The sequence below is a fragment of the Saccostrea cucullata genome, unplaced genomic scaffold, assembly GCF_032062105.1.
Source record: "Saccostrea cucullata isolate Sc308-1 unplaced genomic scaffold, CSIRO_AGI_Scuc_v1 ctg1153, whole genome shotgun sequence".
Taxonomy (NCBI): domain Eukaryota; kingdom Metazoa; phylum Mollusca; class Bivalvia; order Ostreida; family Ostreidae; genus Saccostrea; species Saccostrea cuccullata.
The window spans coordinates 180,792-202,489 of record NW_026930762.1 but is presented as its reverse complement, the minus strand read 5'-3'; the positions used below and the strand labels follow the sequence as shown (position 1 = coordinate 202,489).

Genomic DNA, 21,698 nt, shown 5'->3' with positions numbered 1-21,698 from the left:
CTCCATTTTCAACAAAAATGACAATTTGTCTCAAAAATTGCCATGGTGTATCCAATCAAAATTCCTGTGTGTTGCTTCACTGTTTATGTAGATTATGAATTTATTCAGCATTAATAAAATAAACACTGTGTGGGTAAGGCCGAAAGATTGTTGGCAGTAAAAGGTATGTGCATAATAATTTTATTTTCGAAATTCAAACAAAATGAACTCTTCTTATTTCGAAGATGATCGTAGAACAATGCTCTGGGTTTATTTACATTTGTGCACATGTTTGCACATGGCCGATGATGTCCCTTACCGAAAATATTGCTTTCATGCAAATATTTGCTGCAAGTCTGCAGCAAACATTGCTGCAAACTTGTAGCAGGCATTGCTGCAAGCTTGCGGCAATGTAGCCAAAGAAAGCATGACAGTCTATACAACGCCTTGGTGTTTGCAGCAAGTTTTCGGAAAGTCTGCAGCAAGCTTGCAGCAAACATTTTACCATGCAAGTGAGGTTTGCTGCAAGTCTGCAGCAAACACTGGATTTTCTAAATATGGAAACCTTGCTGCAAGCTTGCGGCAAACATTGCTGCTAACTTGCAGCAAATAATTTCCTTATTGTTTTGGCATAGTCCTGTGTATAAGCAGCAAGATTGCAGAAAGCTTTTGTTCTGACCTAAATCTGTAAATTTTAGAGAAAATCCACTACATGTTTCTTAAATTATGCAATTTTATGAAGTTTTGATGGGCTCTCTTTATGTTCCTTGACAAAGTTTCCATACTTATTTTGAATAAAAGTGCATTATAGCCTTTTTTTGTATGAACAGAAGATTTAGAACTTTGCATATAAGTTTTCATTAAATATTACCGTGATTACAATTACTAAATAAATTCATTTGAAAACATGTAACTGATTTGGGCCCATTAATACATTTAAGAAGTATACATATGTGATATTAAAATAAGGACTGATTTCAATAATAAATAGATTAAGATTTGACCTAGTAGTTACACCAGTTACTCAAACATGCTTTTAAGAAATATTTTTTTTATATCAGAATAAAACAAAATCAGATCTAACCAATTAGATATCATGGATGCCAATGAACACCTATATCCGGAATTTTGAACTTTTAATTATTCAAAACCGTATATTCCTGTCAAAATACTGAAACATGTACAACTTCAATTCAAACATTTCAAAATGGCCAGTTCTGTGTTGACCCCATTACAATCTGCATTTCATTGGCTGATTTGACTTGTTTACTGTTTTTGAGAACTTCCTGCAAACATGCATTCAAATCATGAAATGTTTCCTGCGAACTTGCTGCGAACATTAAATTGGCGTGTATGTTTCTTGCAATGTTCCTGCAAACATGTTGAGTTCCTGCGAGTTTTCTGCAAGCTTGCAGCAATTGCTGCAATGTTTGCCGCAAGATCGTAGCGAGCAGCAATCATCTGCAAACAAAAAAAAATTTCTTCCTGCGAACAATTTTGTTTGTTGCAAGCTTACGGCAGATTTGCCGCAGGCTTGCAGCAAACATATCAATTTGGTAATGTTTGCACCCGGACGATAACACTTTTCTGAGTTTTGTAGTAAATTTAAAAATCAGTATTTATGTTGGAGTTATACAAATGCAGGTGGTGTCGTTATCCTTCCGTAGCTACACGCATTTCATTAAACTATAATATCTTTAATCATAATTATTTCTAGCCGGAAACCCCACATTTCATAAGAAGATTTAGAATGCAATGCATGAATTTGAGGACAATTTCTTTGTTGAAAATTAAAGCTCGATCCCGGTCAAAAATTATTACACGTCCCGTCCGATTTTGACGAAAAATGAATTTGTCGCACTTCTTTGAAAATTTCAATATTCTTAAACCATTATTAAACACGAGTATTATTTTCAAAACAAAAGAGCAATGACTGAAAATATTTGATAATCAGAAAATTTTTCTGTATTTTACTGTACATCCGTAACAGAAAATATGAAAATATAATAGATATATCGACTTCACAGAAAAGCGTATCGGCCTCGCACGATATGCTTTTCTGTGAGGTCATCGACCTAAAAAAAGGACTATAACAATGCGGATTCAATGGCTAGCATAGTGTATCACTGTAGTAGTTCATATTGCAAGTACATGTGTAAGTATAGGCATACAATTAAACGAAGGATTGGCTACTTGAATTAACTGAAGGAAAAGTAAATGGTTTGAGAAGTTATAATATATGATGATAATTAAAAAAGTCAAAGGCAACACATCGAGAACGTTTACGCATTATTCTTGCTCTCACCCATCCCTGTCACCTCTTTTAAAACGTGTACTATATATGTACATACCTGATGCTGTCATATACTTGTCTGCTTGATACGAACCATCGAACATTTCAAAGGTTTTCGTCGCGCGCCATCGTCTCAAGCCACGGACAGGAGTCCGCATGTAGCTCTCTCCTACCCGTGGCTGCTTGATCACAAAAAGTGTCGTAATCTTGACGTCATATTAAGTCAGTGACAAGGTTTGTTTCCAATTGAAATAAAAAATTGACTTCAACAAATATTTCCTATAATACTGCGATTAGATATTGAAAGGTCGTGATAAAGTTCATCATCCGACTACTATTAGTATGCTTTACTCGCATTGGTCAATATTTTAATGAGCTACGAAGAATTCTCTCCTCGTTCAACCGCGGCCAGAATGGAAGAGGATCGTACATTTTGGCCGTGGATTGCGACGATGGCTTAGCGCATGCAGTGGTTAAAGTTTCTGCTCCAGAGTCGCGTAAGGAGTTGATCGTTACGTTGCGGGTAACACCACCGGAGTCCGGTCCTTCGGATGAGACCGTATAAGCCGAGGTCCCGTTTCGCAGTTGGTACAGGCAGATCCCTCCCTGCTCAATGGCCGTACATGCAAGTGCCGAGTAAAGAACAAAATTTGCAACTCTCCATCGGCGTCTCCATCCCCAGAGGAACGTTGAACAACATACAAAGAAGCAAACAAATTTGCTTTTCTGTTTAATTGACATTTAATATAATCTGAATTTTTTGTTTCTTAAATTGATGCACTGTCCATTGTAACTGAGACATACAGAGCCATATGCATTCATCAAAAGTTTTGTTTTATTTGTACCTGGTATCAGGCTATGAAAATGAGCAAGGTTTTATCAAAATTGGTGATCATGAATGCATATAAAATCGAAATATAATGTTATTACAGAAAACTGCTCTTAAAATGTTAAAAGAACAATAGTACACATCTGTCTAACATATCTTAACTTGTGCTCCAGCACACAAACATTTCTGATACTGAGTTGGAGATATTATTTATTTTCATAATAATCGTTTTAAATGTTTATTGCTAAAAAGAAAATGGTCATTAAAGCACGTGTTGATATGACTGATTGACCCGATGTTAATAATACACTGTATTACAAATGTAGCCCTTTCATTCTGTCAATTCATAGATACATGTATAAATCGACTTCACAGAAAATCGTATCGACCTCACAAGATATGCTTTTCTGTGAAGTCAACGACCTCATGTTAGGGCTACATTTACATTATATAAAATGCAGATTGAATAGTAATTAAATAAAAGTGTATCAGTTAAGTAGTTCATATTGTGCGTATATATACTAGTGTAGGCATGTGCATATACCGTAAATCTGGAAATTTTTGCTGTAGATAAATTTTTAGCAAATTTGCGAGTTATTTGCATTCGCAAAAATATATTTATGCGCCCGGATCGATAGATCCGAGGCGTATATTGTTTTTGTCCTGTCTGTATGTCTGTTTGTCTGTTTCTCTGTTTATCTGTTTGTCTGTTTGTCTATCTGTCTGTTGTCAACTTTAACCTTCGCCATAACTTTTGAACCATGAAAGATAGAGACTTTATATTTGGTACATATGCATACTCCACCAATAAAGTTCTTTCAAATGACACCAAGGTCAATGACCCTGTGACCTTGACTGTGACCTATTTGCTAAAAATAGCTTTTTCGAATTTTCGCCATAACTTTTGAACCATGAGAGATGGAGACTTTATATTTGAGATGCATACTCCACCAATGACGCTCTTTTAAATGACCTTGTGACCTTGACGGTGACCTTTATGCTAAAAATAGAGTTTACAAACTTTCTCCATAACTTTTGAACCATGACAGATAGAGACTTCATATTTGGTGTGCATACTCCAATAATGAAGTTCTTCAAATGACACCAAGGGCAATGACCTTATGACCTTGACTTATCTTCTGAAAATGTTTTTTTGAACTTTGTTGCCGTCGGGCGCATAGTGTTTCACAAACACATCTTGTTCTTAAAAATAATTCAACAATTAGAAAATGTAAACAAAGTAGTGGTCATTCGCAAAATTTTGAAACGTAAAAATTAATCAATAGCATTTTGACCCAGATTCGCAAAATAAAATCGACGTAAAAATTTCCAGATTTACGGTATACGAAGGATTTGGTACTTGAAATAATTGGAGAAAATGGAAATGATATGAAAAGTTATGATACATGTATATGATGATAATTAATATCAGTTCTCTGAAATTATCAAACAATCAATAATGCCTGGCCACACTACATTTTCAATTTTCAATTTTAATAATATTTTTTGTGTATACTCATATTTTCACATCATTAATGGTTTTATATTTTTTTTATTTCAAAAAATGTTTCGTTGCTATGGTAACGGCACCCATTGTTTCCCCCCTGTAAGTTATTCTTAAAATTTGACCAAAAAACGTGATTTTATAAGTTTCACTGCATAAAAATGAGCTTAAAAGAAACAAGAGAATGGGAAAACCAACTTTTGTTTTAAAACTATAATTATTCCATTGTAGTATTACAACATAATGTTTTAAAAACTGTAATTCTACATAATGCCTAAACAACGCTTATCTTTGGGGATTTTGGCATTTTGTCAAAAAAAAAAGAAGAAAATTCCCATTTTAAACCCTTTTTCAAAGTGTTTTTTATCCTTTGCACATTGATTTGAAATTCATGAAGGAGTGCATTGTATAGATCAGATCTTGCATAAATTAGTCTAAACACATAAAAATATTTATGGGACATTTAAATTTTTTTAAGAAAGCTGATGAAAAAATACACAAAATCTACAAAATTTCCATATTTCAAAGAACATACGCACATTTCATCATGGTCATATAGGAATGAAATGTTTCATTTCTACCTGTTTCGTTGTCACTTATGGTAAAAATAGTCCAAAAAATAATTCATATCTAGAAGATGTATCATGCAGAAATATTCACATCCCATTTCCATGAGCATTAATGTTCCTTTAAATAATTTTTTCAGACATGTATATTATAAAGCTGTTCTTAGATAATAGAACTGTGCACACCTGCACAAATTGCCCCCCCCCCCTCTGTAAAATTGACAATTTTGAAGTACAAGTAGACTGACCACGGCATGTCTCAAGTTTCCTGAATCTATCCCCTAGGTTGAAACTAATATGAAATATATTTTTTTTAATTAAGAAACGGCTACTATGCTCTATTAATATTCCTGAAAGTGGGTAACGTAAATTTTAAAAAGTAGTGCGATAAATTATATTTATTCTAATTAAATTCATTATATGAATTTTGTTTCATATGCGTGTAAATTATTCAACAGAAGATAGAACTCAATAGCTCATACTAGTATTATACCATTTTAGGAAATTATAATGACTTTTCCTAGTTGACTTTCTTCAGCTTGAGTATATCTGACGTTTTGTCAGTATATACTTGTTTTATTGTATCTGGTGTCAGGCTTTGGTATGAGCAAAGTTTTACCTGTGATCATGCATGCATATAAAATTTCAATGCAATAAATTTTGTAATAACAGAAAAATGTTCTTAAAATGTTAAAAGGACAATAGTCCACATCTCTCTAACAAATTTTAGCTTGTTCTCCACATGTTTCTTTATTAAAACACACATATCTGTAACTTAGCTGGAGGGGAGGTATCATTTATTTACATGATATGCAATATTTGTTAAATGTTTATTGCTATAAAAAGAAATCATTACTAGTTAATTGTCAATGCTTTTGCAAAAAAAAAAAAAAAAAAAAAAAAAATTATATTTTATGATATTTCTGTATTATTTCGACAGTCCAGTTTCGATGACACCACTTTGCAACTAAGAAAACCATGTTGTCAGAAGTGAAGTTTACCACGGCGGACTATGTCGTATGCGCGCTGGCGTTATGCGTCTCGCTTGTCATTGGTATATACTATGCCATTTCTGGAGGTCGACAGGTCACCACCGCAGAATATCACCTAGGAAACCGAAATCTCAACTTCCTGCCAGTAATGTTGTCTTTGATGGTGACGTCACAATCATCCATTTTGATGTTGGGTGTTCCAGCAGAGACCTATCTCTTTGGTTTCCTGGCAACGTTTGCAGCTAGTTTTGGGTTCTTGGGCGCCTATTGGATTTCAGCACGAATAATTATTCCCGTAGTTTATCCACTCCGGATCACCAGTGTAAACGAAGTTAGGAATAGTAATTCTTTAGGACATTCGCAACGTACCTTACCTATTGATATATTTTATGCGCCAGGATCGATAGATCCGCGAGGCGTATATTATTTTTGTACTTTCTGTTTGTCTGTTTATCTCTTTGTCTGTCTCTTGTCAAATTTAACTTTTTAACAATGAGAGGTAGAGACTTCATTATTAATATGCATACTTCACTAATTAAGTTCTTTCAAATAACACCAAGGTCAATGACCTTGTGACCTTGACTGTGACCGATATGCTAAAATACTTTTTGGAACTTTGTTGTCGCCGGGCGCATAGTGTTTCACAAACACATCTTGTTCAAAATATTCTTAATTTAAAAATATAATGTAATCAGATGTTCATAGAAAAAAATAGCATGTATTACCAGGGTGTTTGAAAAATATCAATTGATGAAAATTCATGGATGATTCAACGTAAAATATAGTGTATATAAGAAAATATGAAACATACATTCTACATATATTTTTCTTTTAACCAAAATTGTTTGAAAGGAAGTGTAAAACACCATATGTAGACTTTAAGCTAAAAAAGATAGTTTCTTCAAGAATTGGAACTATCCCATGGAAAAAGACAGAAATGTTAAAACTACGTTGCGTATGTCCTTAAACAGTATAATGCAATAAATGAACTCTTTCAAAATTACACATATTGAATTAAATAAACTATTTCATATATTTATTTATAGTATTTTGAACTACGTTACAAAAGCAATCGAGTTCGGATCCTGACGACTTTCCTCTCTTTTTTATTTTGGGTAAGTCCTTAGGTATTTCAAGGTAACCTTTACGCAAACTTAAATCACTCTTAAATGCTATATTGTACACAACTTCTGGCTTCTGATTTCCTGTCTGATAGAAAAGAAAGCAAATAAGAGATATGGATAAATAAATGTACGTGTAGTGTGACAGTCTGAAAGAAACCTCTTTTATTATAGTAGAAAGAGGGGGGGATTAAGGATATCCGATCCTTGGCCAGGAAGGATAACTCTTAAAATTATTATCCATTATCGATAATAGAGAGAGGGAAGGGGTATAATAAGACTGGTAATTGGTTAAGTTTTACTATCATTTGCTTTCTCTCTAATTCCTTTCAGACTAGAAGTAATCAATACATTGCCCAATATGACACTTGTTAAGCATTATTCAAAATGTAGAAATTTTATTTTTTAAGAAAAGATTTTGATAGGTTAAGTTAATTGTTTTATGCACTTTTTTATATCAGAGTAGAGAAAAATAATTTAAGGTATTTTTAAACAGGTCGACACCACTACCTTATATGGAAGGCAATTTTTAATAGCCATTCTCGGTAACCACTTAAACTTCGTTGCCACGCATGGTCACCGATTTTGATGAAACTTCACCAATGCTAAGTATTTGACACCAGAAACAAATATCAAACAAAATTTCGTTGCTATGTGTCTCGGTTGCTATGGCAACAGCCGGAAAAGTTTAAAAAATCGAGATTTTCAGCCACTTTATATCTTGACTGTGGCTTAATAAAAACTAGAAAAAGCAAACAAACCATTCTCACAAAAACATGACACCTTGATGTCACTTATACTGTAAAGAAACTGTTTAGAATATATCTCTAAGTAAGTTTTAACCAAGGGTACATTTGGAATACATTTAAAATGCTGAAATATGCTGAAAAACACTCCATATTCACTAATGGTAGGTGTTACATGCTCAAACACAATCAACGACTTAAGAAATACAATGTAAATGTTTGACCTTAAGTATATAAGTATAAGCAATATTATTCTATAAATCAGTTTTATGGTTGCCATGGTAACACAGTGTAACCATGCAAAAGCAGTACCTAAGATTGGGTTAATGCTACTGTCTTGAGGGAAAACATGAAAATTCAAGACTGGCAAATATGCATCCTTAGGACCTTGCAACACCAAAAACCATAAGAAAAATTGGGTATAATTGCTACTTTGCAGTGTTACCATGGAAACAAAGAACCAGTGCTTAAAAGTGAATTATTTTGTGCTGCATTAAGAATTAAATTGCCATTTGATCAAGAAACAAATTGAAGGACTCAGCTTGAATAGTACTTATCTGTTAGAACTGAAGTTGAATATCATATATTGATAAAATTTGATGAAGAAAACAACACTGTTGCTATATATACCAAGAAGGGAAAATGTTCGATTTTGTGAACTTTATATCAATATTAAACCCTGTGTGCCAACTTCTTGCATCCACTTAGAGATTGGATGATAGTCAAAATTAAAAGCCAGGTTAGCTGTTAATAAATATCAATCATAAAAGTTTTGGGAATCTACATTTAAGGGTACGTATCCAAGGAAAGAAAATATTTTTCAGGTTTTCAAGCATATATTTTCTGCTTATTTCCATAGCAACGCTCCATTTAAAGAATCAAATCTGAATTTTTTCAAATAAGAAAACTAGGAGCACACCAACATCTTTAAAAATTGATCATTAGTGATGAGGAAATGTGCTTTTTTAAAAGATAGGATCAGATTTAAACATCTTTTGTTACTTTGAAAGCTCTCTATGGTATAAAAACCTTGGCAACCATTGCCAACCAAAATGAAATATCATATTTTGTTCTTGGTATATGTTTCAAGGCTCTTTTTTCTATTATTTGTTCATATTTCATCTTATCATTGCTTTTTATTTTTACGTGTATGACTTTATAAAATTCAATGAATATTTTTTTTAACTTCTGAATACTTTGTTACCATAGTAACGTATGTAATAGTTGATTTACCAAACATGTTTATCGTGCATTTGAGACATCTGAGAACTTTTGGAAACAGTCATTGCCAATTGTTTGTTTTGCCGCAAATGTTAACTATCTCTCTAAACATGTTAAAAAATGCCATTTTTCGAACTTTAAGACATGTTGCCATGGTAACTATAAAACATAGCAACCAATTTTTGCCTGATTTCAGTGTAGAGTATCAATGACTTTTTCTTAGAGAGTTTGGAGAAATTTTGATAGCGTGCCACAGCTCCTATATAAAATTTCAAATCATTAGAGAGAATGGCTTTTAACTCGTGATGACATCTTCGTCACACCCGTTCTCCAATCAAGTGAATGAGTCCCAAAGCATGACAGTCTACTAAGTGATTACGATTCAATGGCGACACGTGGTTTTCGTCGGTTTACTGCATAATATTCACTTCGTCACTGGAAAAACCGTAGAGTTTCTTTATCACTTTATAAGTCCAAAATTGAAATATTACATTCCAAAGACATTGCTCCATGCTAACATTTGATATTGGAGTTGTTTTAGATGATTAATAGCTTCATCGAAAGTTTGAATACCGTGCAAACGCTTTGATGTTTGCATGTGCATTCAAAACTTTTTGATAATATTTAGGGGTTAAATGAAAATTGCGCACCTTGTACTGTTGTCTAAAACTATGTTCACGTATATCACGTGAAAAAAACTCAAGGCTTTATCGACACGATAGCACCTACATGTACGTCTCTGCGAACAATAGTTTAGGCCGATGTATTATAAGCTGATATAAGGCTTCATAAAGCAAATTTTGTAAATGTGAGCAAAGAAATGAAAGATTTTACATCATTTTAAACATTTCTTTCATAAATCTCAAAAAAGTATTTAAAATAAGTTTCCAAGGGACAATTCAAGTTGGCCTTTATATTCAACAAAGCTGAGTACTTGTAGTAGCCCACAATGTATTGCGGCTCATTCATCAGTTGGTAAAGTAAAAAGATAGCTAATTTACAAGCAAATTTATGCTGACGTCAGAAAATCTAGTGATCTCGACCTGTTAAACAACGTAATGTCTAAAAAGATTAAAAAGTCTGTTTTGTTATTTTCAATCTTAAGGAAGGTCTAAACACTTTTTTTTCTTGTTTAGCAATGTACACTGTACCTTTGAAATTGGGATTTATGATTCCCAGTTAATTCGATAAGTAGGATCCTGTTTTACATACGAAAAATTTCCAAAACGAGGCAAGCTAGTGACAAACAAGTTGATGAAATATGAATGCAAACAAAATCACTGAAAGCCATAATCTGGCAAGTTCTAAATGCATGTTTGATACAATTACATTGTCAGCAAATGGAATCGAATGCCCACTGACCTTTTTACTAATTGTTAGCCATTTTTTTCCACAATGAATCGTTTCCGTTTTTTTACGTATTATATCAGGAGAGCTAAACGGATCTGACCGATCTATAGCGGCTTATTACTCATTCATGGCACATGATCCAACTTCTGATGTGTTTAGAGATTATGCTTGCTCTGCTCCTAATTTGTTTTTTTTTTTTTACATGGACTTTGATCATGATTACTGTTCGTTGTTTTCCATAATTTTTTTTTTTAATCTGTAAAGTTTGAAACACGAATAATACCAAAAAAACCCTTTCTAATTTATTTAAAATTGTGTTATTTACGGTACCGGTATAAGGGTCCGTTTATTTCGTTTAACATCATGTGTAGGGAACTTCCCTGTAACTGCTTTTGAATTGAAACCATTTCTTGAGCAGTGTCTAAAGCTTCCTTAAACTATGTTGGAGTACCTTATATTTCATGTTTCTGTTTTAGTTTTTAAGTTCAAAATACTTCGATTCCTTTTCAGTTCATATACATAGGAATTGTTACCTACGGGGTGTCCACAGCGATAGAAACAGGTATAAGTAAAAACAATATTGGATTCTCTTGGAAATAACAAATACAAAAAAATATTTTTTTTTTCTGTTTTGATAATGTGTCCAATAAGTTAAACCACGTAATATTTAGGAACAATTAATTTAATTGAATGTATATTTTTTAACGTCCCTCTTGAGAATTTTTCACTCATATGGAGACGCCACCACTTGCCGGTGGAGAGCTGCAAATTTTTTCCTATACTCGGCACTCGGGGCCATTGATAAGGGAGGGATCTTTTTCGTACCAGCACCTACTGCGACACGGGACCTCGGTTTATACGGTCTCATCCAAATGACTGGTCTCCACGTCCCACCGTGGGATTGGAACCCGCGACTTAAGGATGAACTCCTTACTTCGCGACATTACAGCAGACGCTGCGCCACCAAATAAATTTGAAAATATATTAATATGTATAATATTATATCTGAAATTTTAAAGACGATCTTTAATAATGAATATTTTTATTGTGTTTTGAAGTTTTAGGAGCACCAGTATGGCTGTCTATAATAATCGTGTCCACGGGAAGTATGATCTATACAGCTATCGTAAGTATTCATGAATGCATATAGACGATCTTATGTTCATGTATGTACGTGAAGCATCACAGAAAATGCATGCTTAGCATGCTTGTACTTAAGGATAAAAAAAAAAGATAATGCCAATTTTAAAAAAATTAATGCATTTAGTATTCTGTATATATAAACATTAACAAAATGTTTTAATTTGTTCCTTCTTTTTCTCTCCATCAGTGAAGTAGAATTAACTTCATACTGCCCAATTTCCCGTCGTTTTTCAAATGTTTTGAGATGTCTGTTACAAGGCAGAATTTTATAGAATTATGCATTTTTCTTCCACAATGCTTGTTCATTTACTTGTAAAAATGTTGACCGATATAGATATATTTCATATGAAATATTTTTCCATCATCTTAGAAATTGTAAAGTTTTTTTGTGAAAGAAGGGGCAATAATTACTCTTTAAATAGTATTTGATATGACAGTAACAGAATGGAGATTGATTGTTATGTATTTTTCATGTACAGGGAGGCATCAAAGCTGTTATATGGACAGATGTAATTCAGTATACGATAATGCTGATCTCCCTTCTAGCTATACTTATTAAGGTGAGATTAAAAAAATCCAGACACAAAGATCTAAACCACGAACCATTTAAAAGCGTCTAAATTAACAAAATTAATGAAAATTTCAGTGAAGATAGTGTAGACTTGTAGCTTTTCAGAACTCTTTTCCTTTTTAGATATCTATAATCCTTTTTCAAGAAGAGATTTGACAGTATGGCATTGTTTTAAATGAAATTTTCATGAGGAACGTCATTATTTGTTACGTAACGTCATAATATCATAACGTAGAAAATCCTTTGCAATAGAACATCTACGGTAAATGCATACCTTGGTACACCTGAGCGTTACAATTATAGTTCTTTTTTCTAACAAGTATTTTTTTGCTCTTGACACATGACACTGCATTATTTGGCATTATTATCTGATGTAATAAATTCTGAAAAGTTTTCAAATTTTGTGACTGGATAAATCTAATTGTTACATTTAAGAAATATGACTACAAATTCATTTATTGGAATTTGCTTCGAAATTATGAAACATAATTTTGAAATAAGCGTGGTTTTAGGCTTTGATAATAGACGACAATCTACATGAAAATGAGTTACTGATACCTGGTATTTAAAAAAAAAATATAAAAAAAAAAATAGTTAACAAATACGTATACGTAAGTTTGTTTTTAAAATTGATAATTTATTATAATGCTATATTTATGTATAGGGTTCAACGAAGGTTGGAGGCGGCTCTGAAGTCCTTCGAGTAAATTTGGAAGGAGACAGGCTCAATATATGGAAGTAGGTTTTACGAGTATATCAAGCAGATTTTTTTTTCTCCTTTTCGTCAATCACATTTAATCTGATTAGGACAAGGTGAGAGTATATTTATTACCGGTAGTTTGAACAGTTTTTACTCGAAGTGAATGAAACATGTACCATTAATAGAATTTTTGTATATTTTTTCATCAATGTATCTTGAAGATGAACAGACTGCAACGTTTTAAACTGAGATAAGTTACTTGTACTTGAAATTGTTCGCTGTGAAAATATCATGAGCTGCATCGTCTTTAACAAAAAGCACTATATTAAACTATATCGTTAACAATTGTAAATCAACGTTTCAATGTAGTAAATCAAAGTATATTTACCATGAGTTTCATATAGATATGTTTATTTTTGAAATTTTCTACAAATAGTTTTCTGATGTTACATAGAAGCATTTATTGTATATATGTAGGACTCTAAGGTCCGATGGTGACGCCAAAGTCCGATGGTCTCGCCAAACCCCGATGGTCTGCGCCAAAGTCCGATGGTTTGCTGTCTTTGCGAACGCCAAAGTCCGATGGTGACGCCAAAGTCCTGTGGCTCGTTTCCTATGAGACACGTTGCGCTAAAGTACGATGATCTGACACGCCAAAGTCCGATGGTGCGGAGAAACAATCAGTGTTTATGACGTCACATTAATCCGACGTCAATCCTTGACGCCATTGTCCTGCATTCAAAAGCCATCATTTCTGAATTCGTCCTCGAATAAAAAAAATATTGAATTTTCTTATTCCTTGCACCAGATATATTAGGATTAGTCCTCGCACACAACTCTATTGATTAGGGTTAGTCCTCGCACACTAGTCGAGTGATTAGGGTTAGTCTTGCAAACACCCAAGATATCTAGCTTAAAGTTGATACACACTTTTTGAGCGTTTAGGCTTAGTCTCGCACATATTTGAGAGCTAAGGGTTAGTTTTCGCATTTATTTGTTTATTTACACTTATTTTTAAGACCTTGGCATGGCAGCGACATAGAGGTTTGGCGCAGTATTACTATGACGTCATGAACGTTAATTGTTTTGGGCACCATCGGACTTTGGCGTGTCAAACCATCCGGATTTGGCGCAGACCATCGGACTTTGGCGTGACCATCGGACTTTGGAGTCCCATTGCACTTTCGAGTCCTACATATTTACATTTTTTGCAAAATATTTCATTATTAGCATGTAATTTAAGAAATTTCAAAGCGCTTAATCTTTAAAAAAAATTCGAGAGTAAAGCTTCATAGTAAATGAGAGTATCAGAGAATTAATTAAGCTAAACTATATTAAGCTATATTTAACTATGGTAGTATTTTCCCAGAGAAACTACACCCCCCCCCCCATATTTTGTATAATTTAATATAATTTATAATTTAAATTTGTGTTTTTCTCTGAGTGTATGTTATTACTTCAACCTAAAGCGTATTAACAATGAGGCATTCAGTACTCATATATCGACCTCTACTGTTCCTTCAGTTTCAGTCCTGACCTTACCCTCCGCTACACCTTGTGGAATGTTGTCATTGGAAACACTGCCAAGCTCTTCGCATTTCCATTGTCTCAGTCCTCAGTACAAAGGATCGGGTGCATGCCGTCAATAAAGGAAGCCTACAAGTACTATAATAATTTTAATTATGAGAAAATGACAAAAAAATATAATTACATGTATTCTGGTTTTTATATAAAGCCAGGCTTCAAGTTAGAAAATAGACTTTCAATAAGTTCTAACTATCATTTTGTGAGAACAATTAATACTCGGTAGTCCAAAGTTTAGACATATAATCCTTTTTTTTTCGTTTCAAAGTAAAAGTTAAATTTTCTCAAGAATATTAATTCAAATATTTCTAAAGTTTCATAAATACTTACTAATAAACACATGTTCTTTGTAATATTTTAAAGCTTTTTGGAATAATTTAATATAAAACACATTAAAGAAATAAAGTCATATTGTAATGTATTGCGAATCGTTTATTCCAACAGGATGTATTTTATCGTTGCTCCACTGACGGCTTTAACTTTCTTTTTTGGGGGAAGTATGGGATTAGTTGCTTATGCCTATTTTGTTAAAGTAAGATGTGATCCATTAAAATCCAAATTCATTGGAAATCCCAATCAGGTACTAGTATATACGAGTATTATAATTATAATGGTGTTCTTGTTGACTAAAACATTTCAAGTTTATTCAATTGATATAAAACCATAGAAGGTTTGTGAAGGAGTGCCATTTTTAAGAAAAATATCATTTATCTTACTAGATAAATCATGTTAAAATATTTTTCAAAGGGAGCATATTTTTCAATCTTTCAATATCTAATTGATATATAGATTAATTAAATGAACATTTAAAATCCGTTTGAACAAACAACTGGATAATTAGGAATTTTGGAATAAAGATATATCTAGTATAAACTCGTGTAAATTCTGAAATGGTATTTCAATTAAATGTTCAATTATTAAAAAAGAATAAATTCTTCTGTTTTTGTACAGATTTTGCCTACACTTGTTTCGGAGATATTTCTGGAAAATCCGGGAATGACTGGGCTTTTTATTGCCGGTCTTTTCTGTGCGACTCTAAGGTAAATATCATATAAATTTATATATGATATTATATATAAAAGATATAAAAAGTGATATTTCCTTTTCATAAGCATTTGACTCTGAAAAATATCCCATCATATTTGCTGATATTTTTTTTTATCTATATGAATTCTTGAAATACCTCCAATTTAGCACTTATGAAGGAAATGTCCAAATAACTAAATCAAATAAGGATTTGCTTTTTATGACATTTGAAAAGATAATTTGTTTTCTTATAAGTATGTACTCCGAACACAAAATTTATGCGCAGGTCAATTTTGTATTAAATGTGTATTCCAGCATATTAAGATTGAAAAAGTACTGAAGCTTAAATATTTAGATATAAACCTTAATAGCATTCTCATGGAAAATTTCTAGACCATATCATTTTAACTTCCTATGTTTTAGCGCAGTGTCCAGCATCGTCTCAAGCCACGGTCCGGAGTCACATATAGCGTTCTCCTACCTGTGGCTGCTTGATCACAAAAAGTGTCGTAATCTTGAACATTTACGCCTCTCTATTGTGACGTCATATTCATTCAGTAGCAAGTTTTGTTTCAATCGCAATCGAAATCAACAACTGATGTCAACAGCATAAAAGAAATATTTTTCCTATACTGCGATTGGATATTGAAAGGTCGCGATAAAGTTCATCATCTGACTATGCTTTACTCGCACTGGTCAATATTTTAATAAGCTACGAAGAATTCTCTCCTCGTTCAACCACGGCCAGATGGGAGAGGAGCGTACATTTTGGTCGTGGTTAATGCGACAATGACTGTCCAGTGGTTAAACCATATCATTTTAACTTACTATATTTTTAGCACTGTGTCTAGTGGTTATGCAGCATTATCTTCTATGACACTTCAAGACATTATAAAAAAGAGGTGGAGAAAATTATCAGAGAGAAAGTCGACCATCACCTCCAAACTTACAGGTGTAAAACCATACTTCTGTACACAGTTTTTTACTTTGTCTATTGTGAAGAATGTAAATATTGTAAAATGTGTTCACATAAGTAAATGCAGTACAATTTAAATAACTTTGCAGAATAGATGGTTAATAATAAAAATGAAATCGTGTTTAACGTTTTCTATTAAAACCTAAAGCTTTTTAAGGAAATGTTTGATGAATTATTTCTTGTTAATCATACAATTATGAATTATTTTGACATTTGTAAAGGATTAATTTCCATTTCCTGAACATCTTATAAATAGAACTAAATGGTTCATATATACAAAATGTCTATGAAAAGTTAACTATTTTATTACCGTAAATATACATATCTCTATTTATAAATGCACAATCATCAGAATATTAAAAAAAAAAAGATTATTGAAATAAAAATAAAATAATTCAATTGTATAGTGGTGGTTATTTCGTTTCTGACGACCGGTATGGCTTTATTGCTTGCCAATGTTAAAGGAACTCTTTTAAAGGTAGGATATGTTTATCACTATAATTTATGTTGATTGCAAAAGTATGATTTATTAATAATATTTTTGATCACTCATACTTATAAAAACTTTTCCAAATGAATTCAATCTATATTCTGACATGGAATTTTTTATTATGAATACGCATTATTATATTTTGATAATTTGATGTCTGATTATAAACTCTATGTAAGAAAAGACTTGAAAGAAAAAATATATAAAGATATGGAAAAGTGATCACTTTAAAGTTCATTGAAACTATACAAATCAGATGCAGAGTAAACTCGAACCTCTAAAATCATCAAAGTTGGTTTATATTCCATTGATTAAGAAAAGCCATTACATACATATAATTAGCTGATTTTTATCTTTTGCATAATTAGCTTCAATCTATTTTCAGCTAGCTCAAATGGTGTTGACTATTCCCACAGCACCATTTACTGGAATAATATTATACAGTATTTTTTGCACATCTGCAACGACAGCGGTAAAGTAGTAACAACCTAAATGAAACATATGGATATAGAATAATTAGTGAATTTAAATTATTTATGAAGATAAGTGTTTAATTTCATAGGAACAATGCATATTTTATTTGCTAAATTATTATTATGAATGAAATCTAGTTCCATTCAAAACTGAGATTCAGGGAAATGACTCTAATTAATTTTCATTGCATTTGGGATTTGCTTTTTCCTGTATTTTGTCCCTTTTTTGCCCTCTGCAGAAATTCCAAAAGATTTTTTTCTGGCACAGCTTTATAAAATGCTATTTTTATTACAGCAGGGAAGAGAGTTCAAAACTGAATCAGACAAAGCAAGATAATTCTTTATATTTTAATACAAATGTCATTTCATTTCACCACCCGTCCATATAGTAAATCAACGAAAATAAATATACTGTGAAATACACAAATTTTCGTTGGGGGTTTAATTTTTGTTGTTTTCGAGGTGGGTTTCATTTTTTTATTTTCGAGGTATGAAGAGACCTCCGAATTCATGTCCACAACGAAATGTAAAACATTCCATACATAACTACTCAACAATTCTTTATCCATGAATTCAAATCCCAACGAACCAAGAGTGTTTACTCAAACCACTCCAGTACGACCCCACAAATGTATGTGATTTTACAGTATATCAAGGATTATTTTTTTCTTATTTCAGGGAGCTGTTGTAGGTGGTCTGACGTCGCTGTCGTTTTACTTATGGATGGCCATTGGAAACATCATGGTCAGCCCCCCGTCTGTTGAGAAAAAGCTTTCCCCGGCTCCTGTAGACCAGTGTATAAGCAATACCTCTATGTTAAGTAGCCTAGCAGTTTCTAACATGAGTAGCCTGAACGCCAATCTTACAGGCAACACAGTACCTTATACTTTGTGAGTAATAAAACATCAGATAAAAGTACTTATGCTTGTTGAAAATAAAAAAATTAAAGATTTTAAGGACATGAAGTACAGAACCCACACTAGCTTCGATAAAGCATGAGGGTAGCCAATCTCAAAGTGTAATATCAAACAATATTGATTCAAATTGAGAACAGACACGAACCCCCAAAACAGTGGAAGGAGAACACCTCTCTAAGATATACATATAATTGGGCTTTGACATTTCTTCAAGGAAGATAGTAACATATTCTTGCCTGAAGAAAACAATTTCATGTCAGATTTTTTTTCTGATGTATGATTGTTTAACAAATGTGACATATTTGTTAAGACCTTTTGCTAATAACATATCGAGCACAACGAACTTTATATAATAGAGAGAAATTTATATACCGCTATGTACAAATTTTTGTTGAAAACAATCCAGAAATCTTTTGCATGATTCCAGGCAAATTAAGAAATATAACGTACCTTCCGTTATTATGAAGAGTTAGCTCTTGCACAAAAGCTAACAGCAATAATAATTGCATTGAACAAATTGTCAAAAATAGTCAATAAAGTATTAGAATTTTAAACAAAATAAATAATTTAATGGTCCATCAAATTTGTAATTTGAAAATTTAAGAATAAAAAAAATCTCATAATGTTTTTGCTTATTAATTCTAGAGAAGGTTTCAATAAAATCTACACTTTATCGTTTCAATGGTTTGACGTCATCGCCATTTTCCTTGTGATTGTAATTGGCCTGATTGTCAGCAGAATCATAGGTAAGCTGATATTACTAGTACAACAAAGCAGGTAGATAAATACAATTATATAGTTTTGGGGGGGTTAACGTTAGATTTGAAATTAATGAAACATGTGTAGATAACGAACAGTATCCAAGATCAAATGTCCATCAAACAATACAAAATAGGAGCGGAGCAAACACGTGGTGACATGGAGGAGTAAAAATCTCTTGCTGACCGGTCACATCCGCTTTGTGCTCCTTGTCATGATTGGGAAATAACTAAAAAGTCCATCGTCAAATAAGTGTATAAATAATGGACTAATGAAAAGCTTTTTTTCATTGTAATTAATTAAAGAGTTTGATACTTGAATTTCTTAAAATAATATTCTAATGATAATAATATAAAATCAGAAGGGCACAAAAGAGAGAACAAAATACTTTAGGGTTTCATTTCTCTTGTTTTAAAAGCATGAAGAAACCGACGAATTTATACCAACCAGGAAATACAATTTTCATTGGCACAACTACTTAATAATTCATAATCAATAATTAAAAAAACCCACAAATATGTCATACTCTAACACTGAAAATTTAACTTCATAGAAATATGGTAATATGATTGCATCGAGAATTTTGATGATGGATTCGAGATATGTCCAAAAAAAAAACTAGTAAAAAAATGATTTTTTTAAAGTTAAATGCACATAAAAGGAAAGAAAAAATTCTTCATTTTATTTTGTTGCATATTTCATTTTAAAAACTTGTCTAATTTTTATTTTAGGAGCTCCAAAAGAAGAAGAAGTAGACGCACGATATGTTTTGAGTTTTATTGAACAATTTTTTCCATATTTACCAGAAAACGTGAAACATTTTCTATCCTGTGGAACAAGAATACCAAAGGTATGTAACGTTGATTCTTGAGATCTACGTTGCCTAAGTCAAGGTCAAATAGCCGATTTTTACTGAAATGTCTTCGTTTCTTAGCATCTATTTGTGTTAATACAAATTCATGTGTTGCACATTTTGACATTTCAAAAATCACAGACTAAATTTTGAATTATTGTATTGTACATTCATTCACTTTTTTAAATGATCGATCAATATACGCATAAGTTTTAGGTTGTTAACAAATTCATCTTTCTTTTTTATACAAAAGTTAATTTTATTTGAAACGTTCAAATAGATTGAACACAGATATAAACATAAACATATTGAAGTCTTACGAAATGGTCATAAAGCAATGAAACACAATATCTTCATATAATCTAATGTTAATTTGTTTACATTTATTTTAGAGGCGAAAACAAATTCAAGCCGAAGAACGCCAAGATAATCGGCAAATTTTAATAGACGAAAAAAATCCAGAGTAAAGGAGCCTAGCGACAGTTGACAGCGCCATAAGAAAGTTGATAAGACCACGGCAATGAAGCATCAAACATAAGAATTGAACACATGTGTCAGAAACATTGGTTATCTTTCCCCATACAGTGCAGTGAATATGATATGTCACATTTTAAAATTACATAACAAACTTACACATAGAAAAATATGAAACATCATCTACGAATGGCAACCCATATAACAAAATAGACATTATTATACTGGTAAATTGCTTTATCAATAAAATCATGGCTTAATTGCTTTCAGCGATTGATGTAATTTCTTCATATCATTAATTTTTTTCTATTCTTCATATCTTCATATTTTTTCCTAGTTGAAGGGCGGCTTTTTCTTGATCGGGTGGCCTGGGTTCTAGGAAGTGACTAATCTGTTAACAAACACCCGGCAAGAAAATGAAAGCCACGTTTTTTTGAAGGAGAAATTAATAACCGAAGTGACATGTCAAGGAAGGTCATATTGCACATAAGGAACCCATATTACTCAATGACTCCGCATGTCATGAAAATGTCTAAATTTGAAGAACTTTATTGATACATATATACAATGTACATGTATTATTAATAATGCTTGTTCGGTGATCTGAAGGTCATGGGTTCAAAGCCCAGCCGCGACTGAGATAACTCGATTACAAATAGTGGTAACTGTTCGTTCGCCAAGCATTCAGCAATTTGAAAAGTAAAGTTGCTAGTCTTTCAGTTAAGAGATTTCCAAAAAACAGAGGCCCCGTGTCACAACAGGCTTTCTGAGCTCTTTTGAAAACAGTTTACTATCTGCATATTGCATTCCAGAATCCATGTTGTTAGCATTAACAATATGATGTAATGACTTTTATAAGGGTAAACATAGGTTAAGATTTATTTAATTTCAAGTACGAAAAGTTCAATAATGTTTCCGAAAAATTAAGAATTCGTTAGGAAAAAAATTTAAAAAAAGGAAATATTATCGCAATCCGAACTTTTCTTGTATTTCAGCCGTTGTGCCAAAGAGAGGGGATTTTGGTGACTCAATTATATAATTATACCTGGTATGTATGTATTTGATCAATACAGTGGAGTTGCGTCAGCACGGGTTAGAGTGCTCACCATTATGTGCCCCGGTCTGTGTGAA

General features: G+C 32.4%; 1 protein-coding gene across 1 annotated transcript; it reads left to right on the top strand.

Annotated features, from left to right (window-relative positions):
- The first annotated feature begins 78 nt into the window (after nt 1-78).
- Nucleotides 79-20,622, top strand: LOC134230016 (sodium-coupled monocarboxylate transporter 1-like). Its single transcript, XM_062711790.1, has 17 exons — nt 79-163; nt 6,112-6,494; nt 7,210-7,278; nt 11,112-11,163; nt 11,660-11,727; nt 12,224-12,304; nt 12,980-13,053; nt 14,540-14,677; nt 15,044-15,179; nt 15,551-15,639; nt 16,465-16,577; nt 17,009-17,079; nt 17,477-17,563; nt 18,243-18,454; nt 19,127-19,227; nt 19,972-20,090; nt 20,486-20,622. The coding sequence occupies exons 2-17, from the start codon at nt 6,150-6,152 to the stop codon at nt 20,558-20,560; spliced, it is 1,830 nt and encodes a 609-aa protein (XP_062567774.1). The 5' UTR covers nt 79-163; nt 6,112-6,149; the 3' UTR covers nt 20,561-20,622.
- Nucleotides 20,623-21,698: the final 1,076 nt, after the last annotated feature.

Bases quoted from the DNA above. Each gene is read 5' to 3' on its own strand.
- LOC134230016 (XM_062711790.1), top strand. From the start codon at position 6,150: ATGTTGTCAGAAGTGAAGTTTACCACGGCGGACTATGTCGTATGCGCG. The intron at 7,279-11,111 runs GTAAGTCCTTAG...ATTCCTTTTCAG, and splicing joins TCCTCTCTTTTTTATTTTGG to TTCATATACATAGGAATTGT. The intron at 15,180-15,550 runs GTACTAGTATAT...GTTTTTGTACAG, and splicing joins TCATTGGAAATCCCAATCAG to ATTTTGCCTACACTTGTTTC.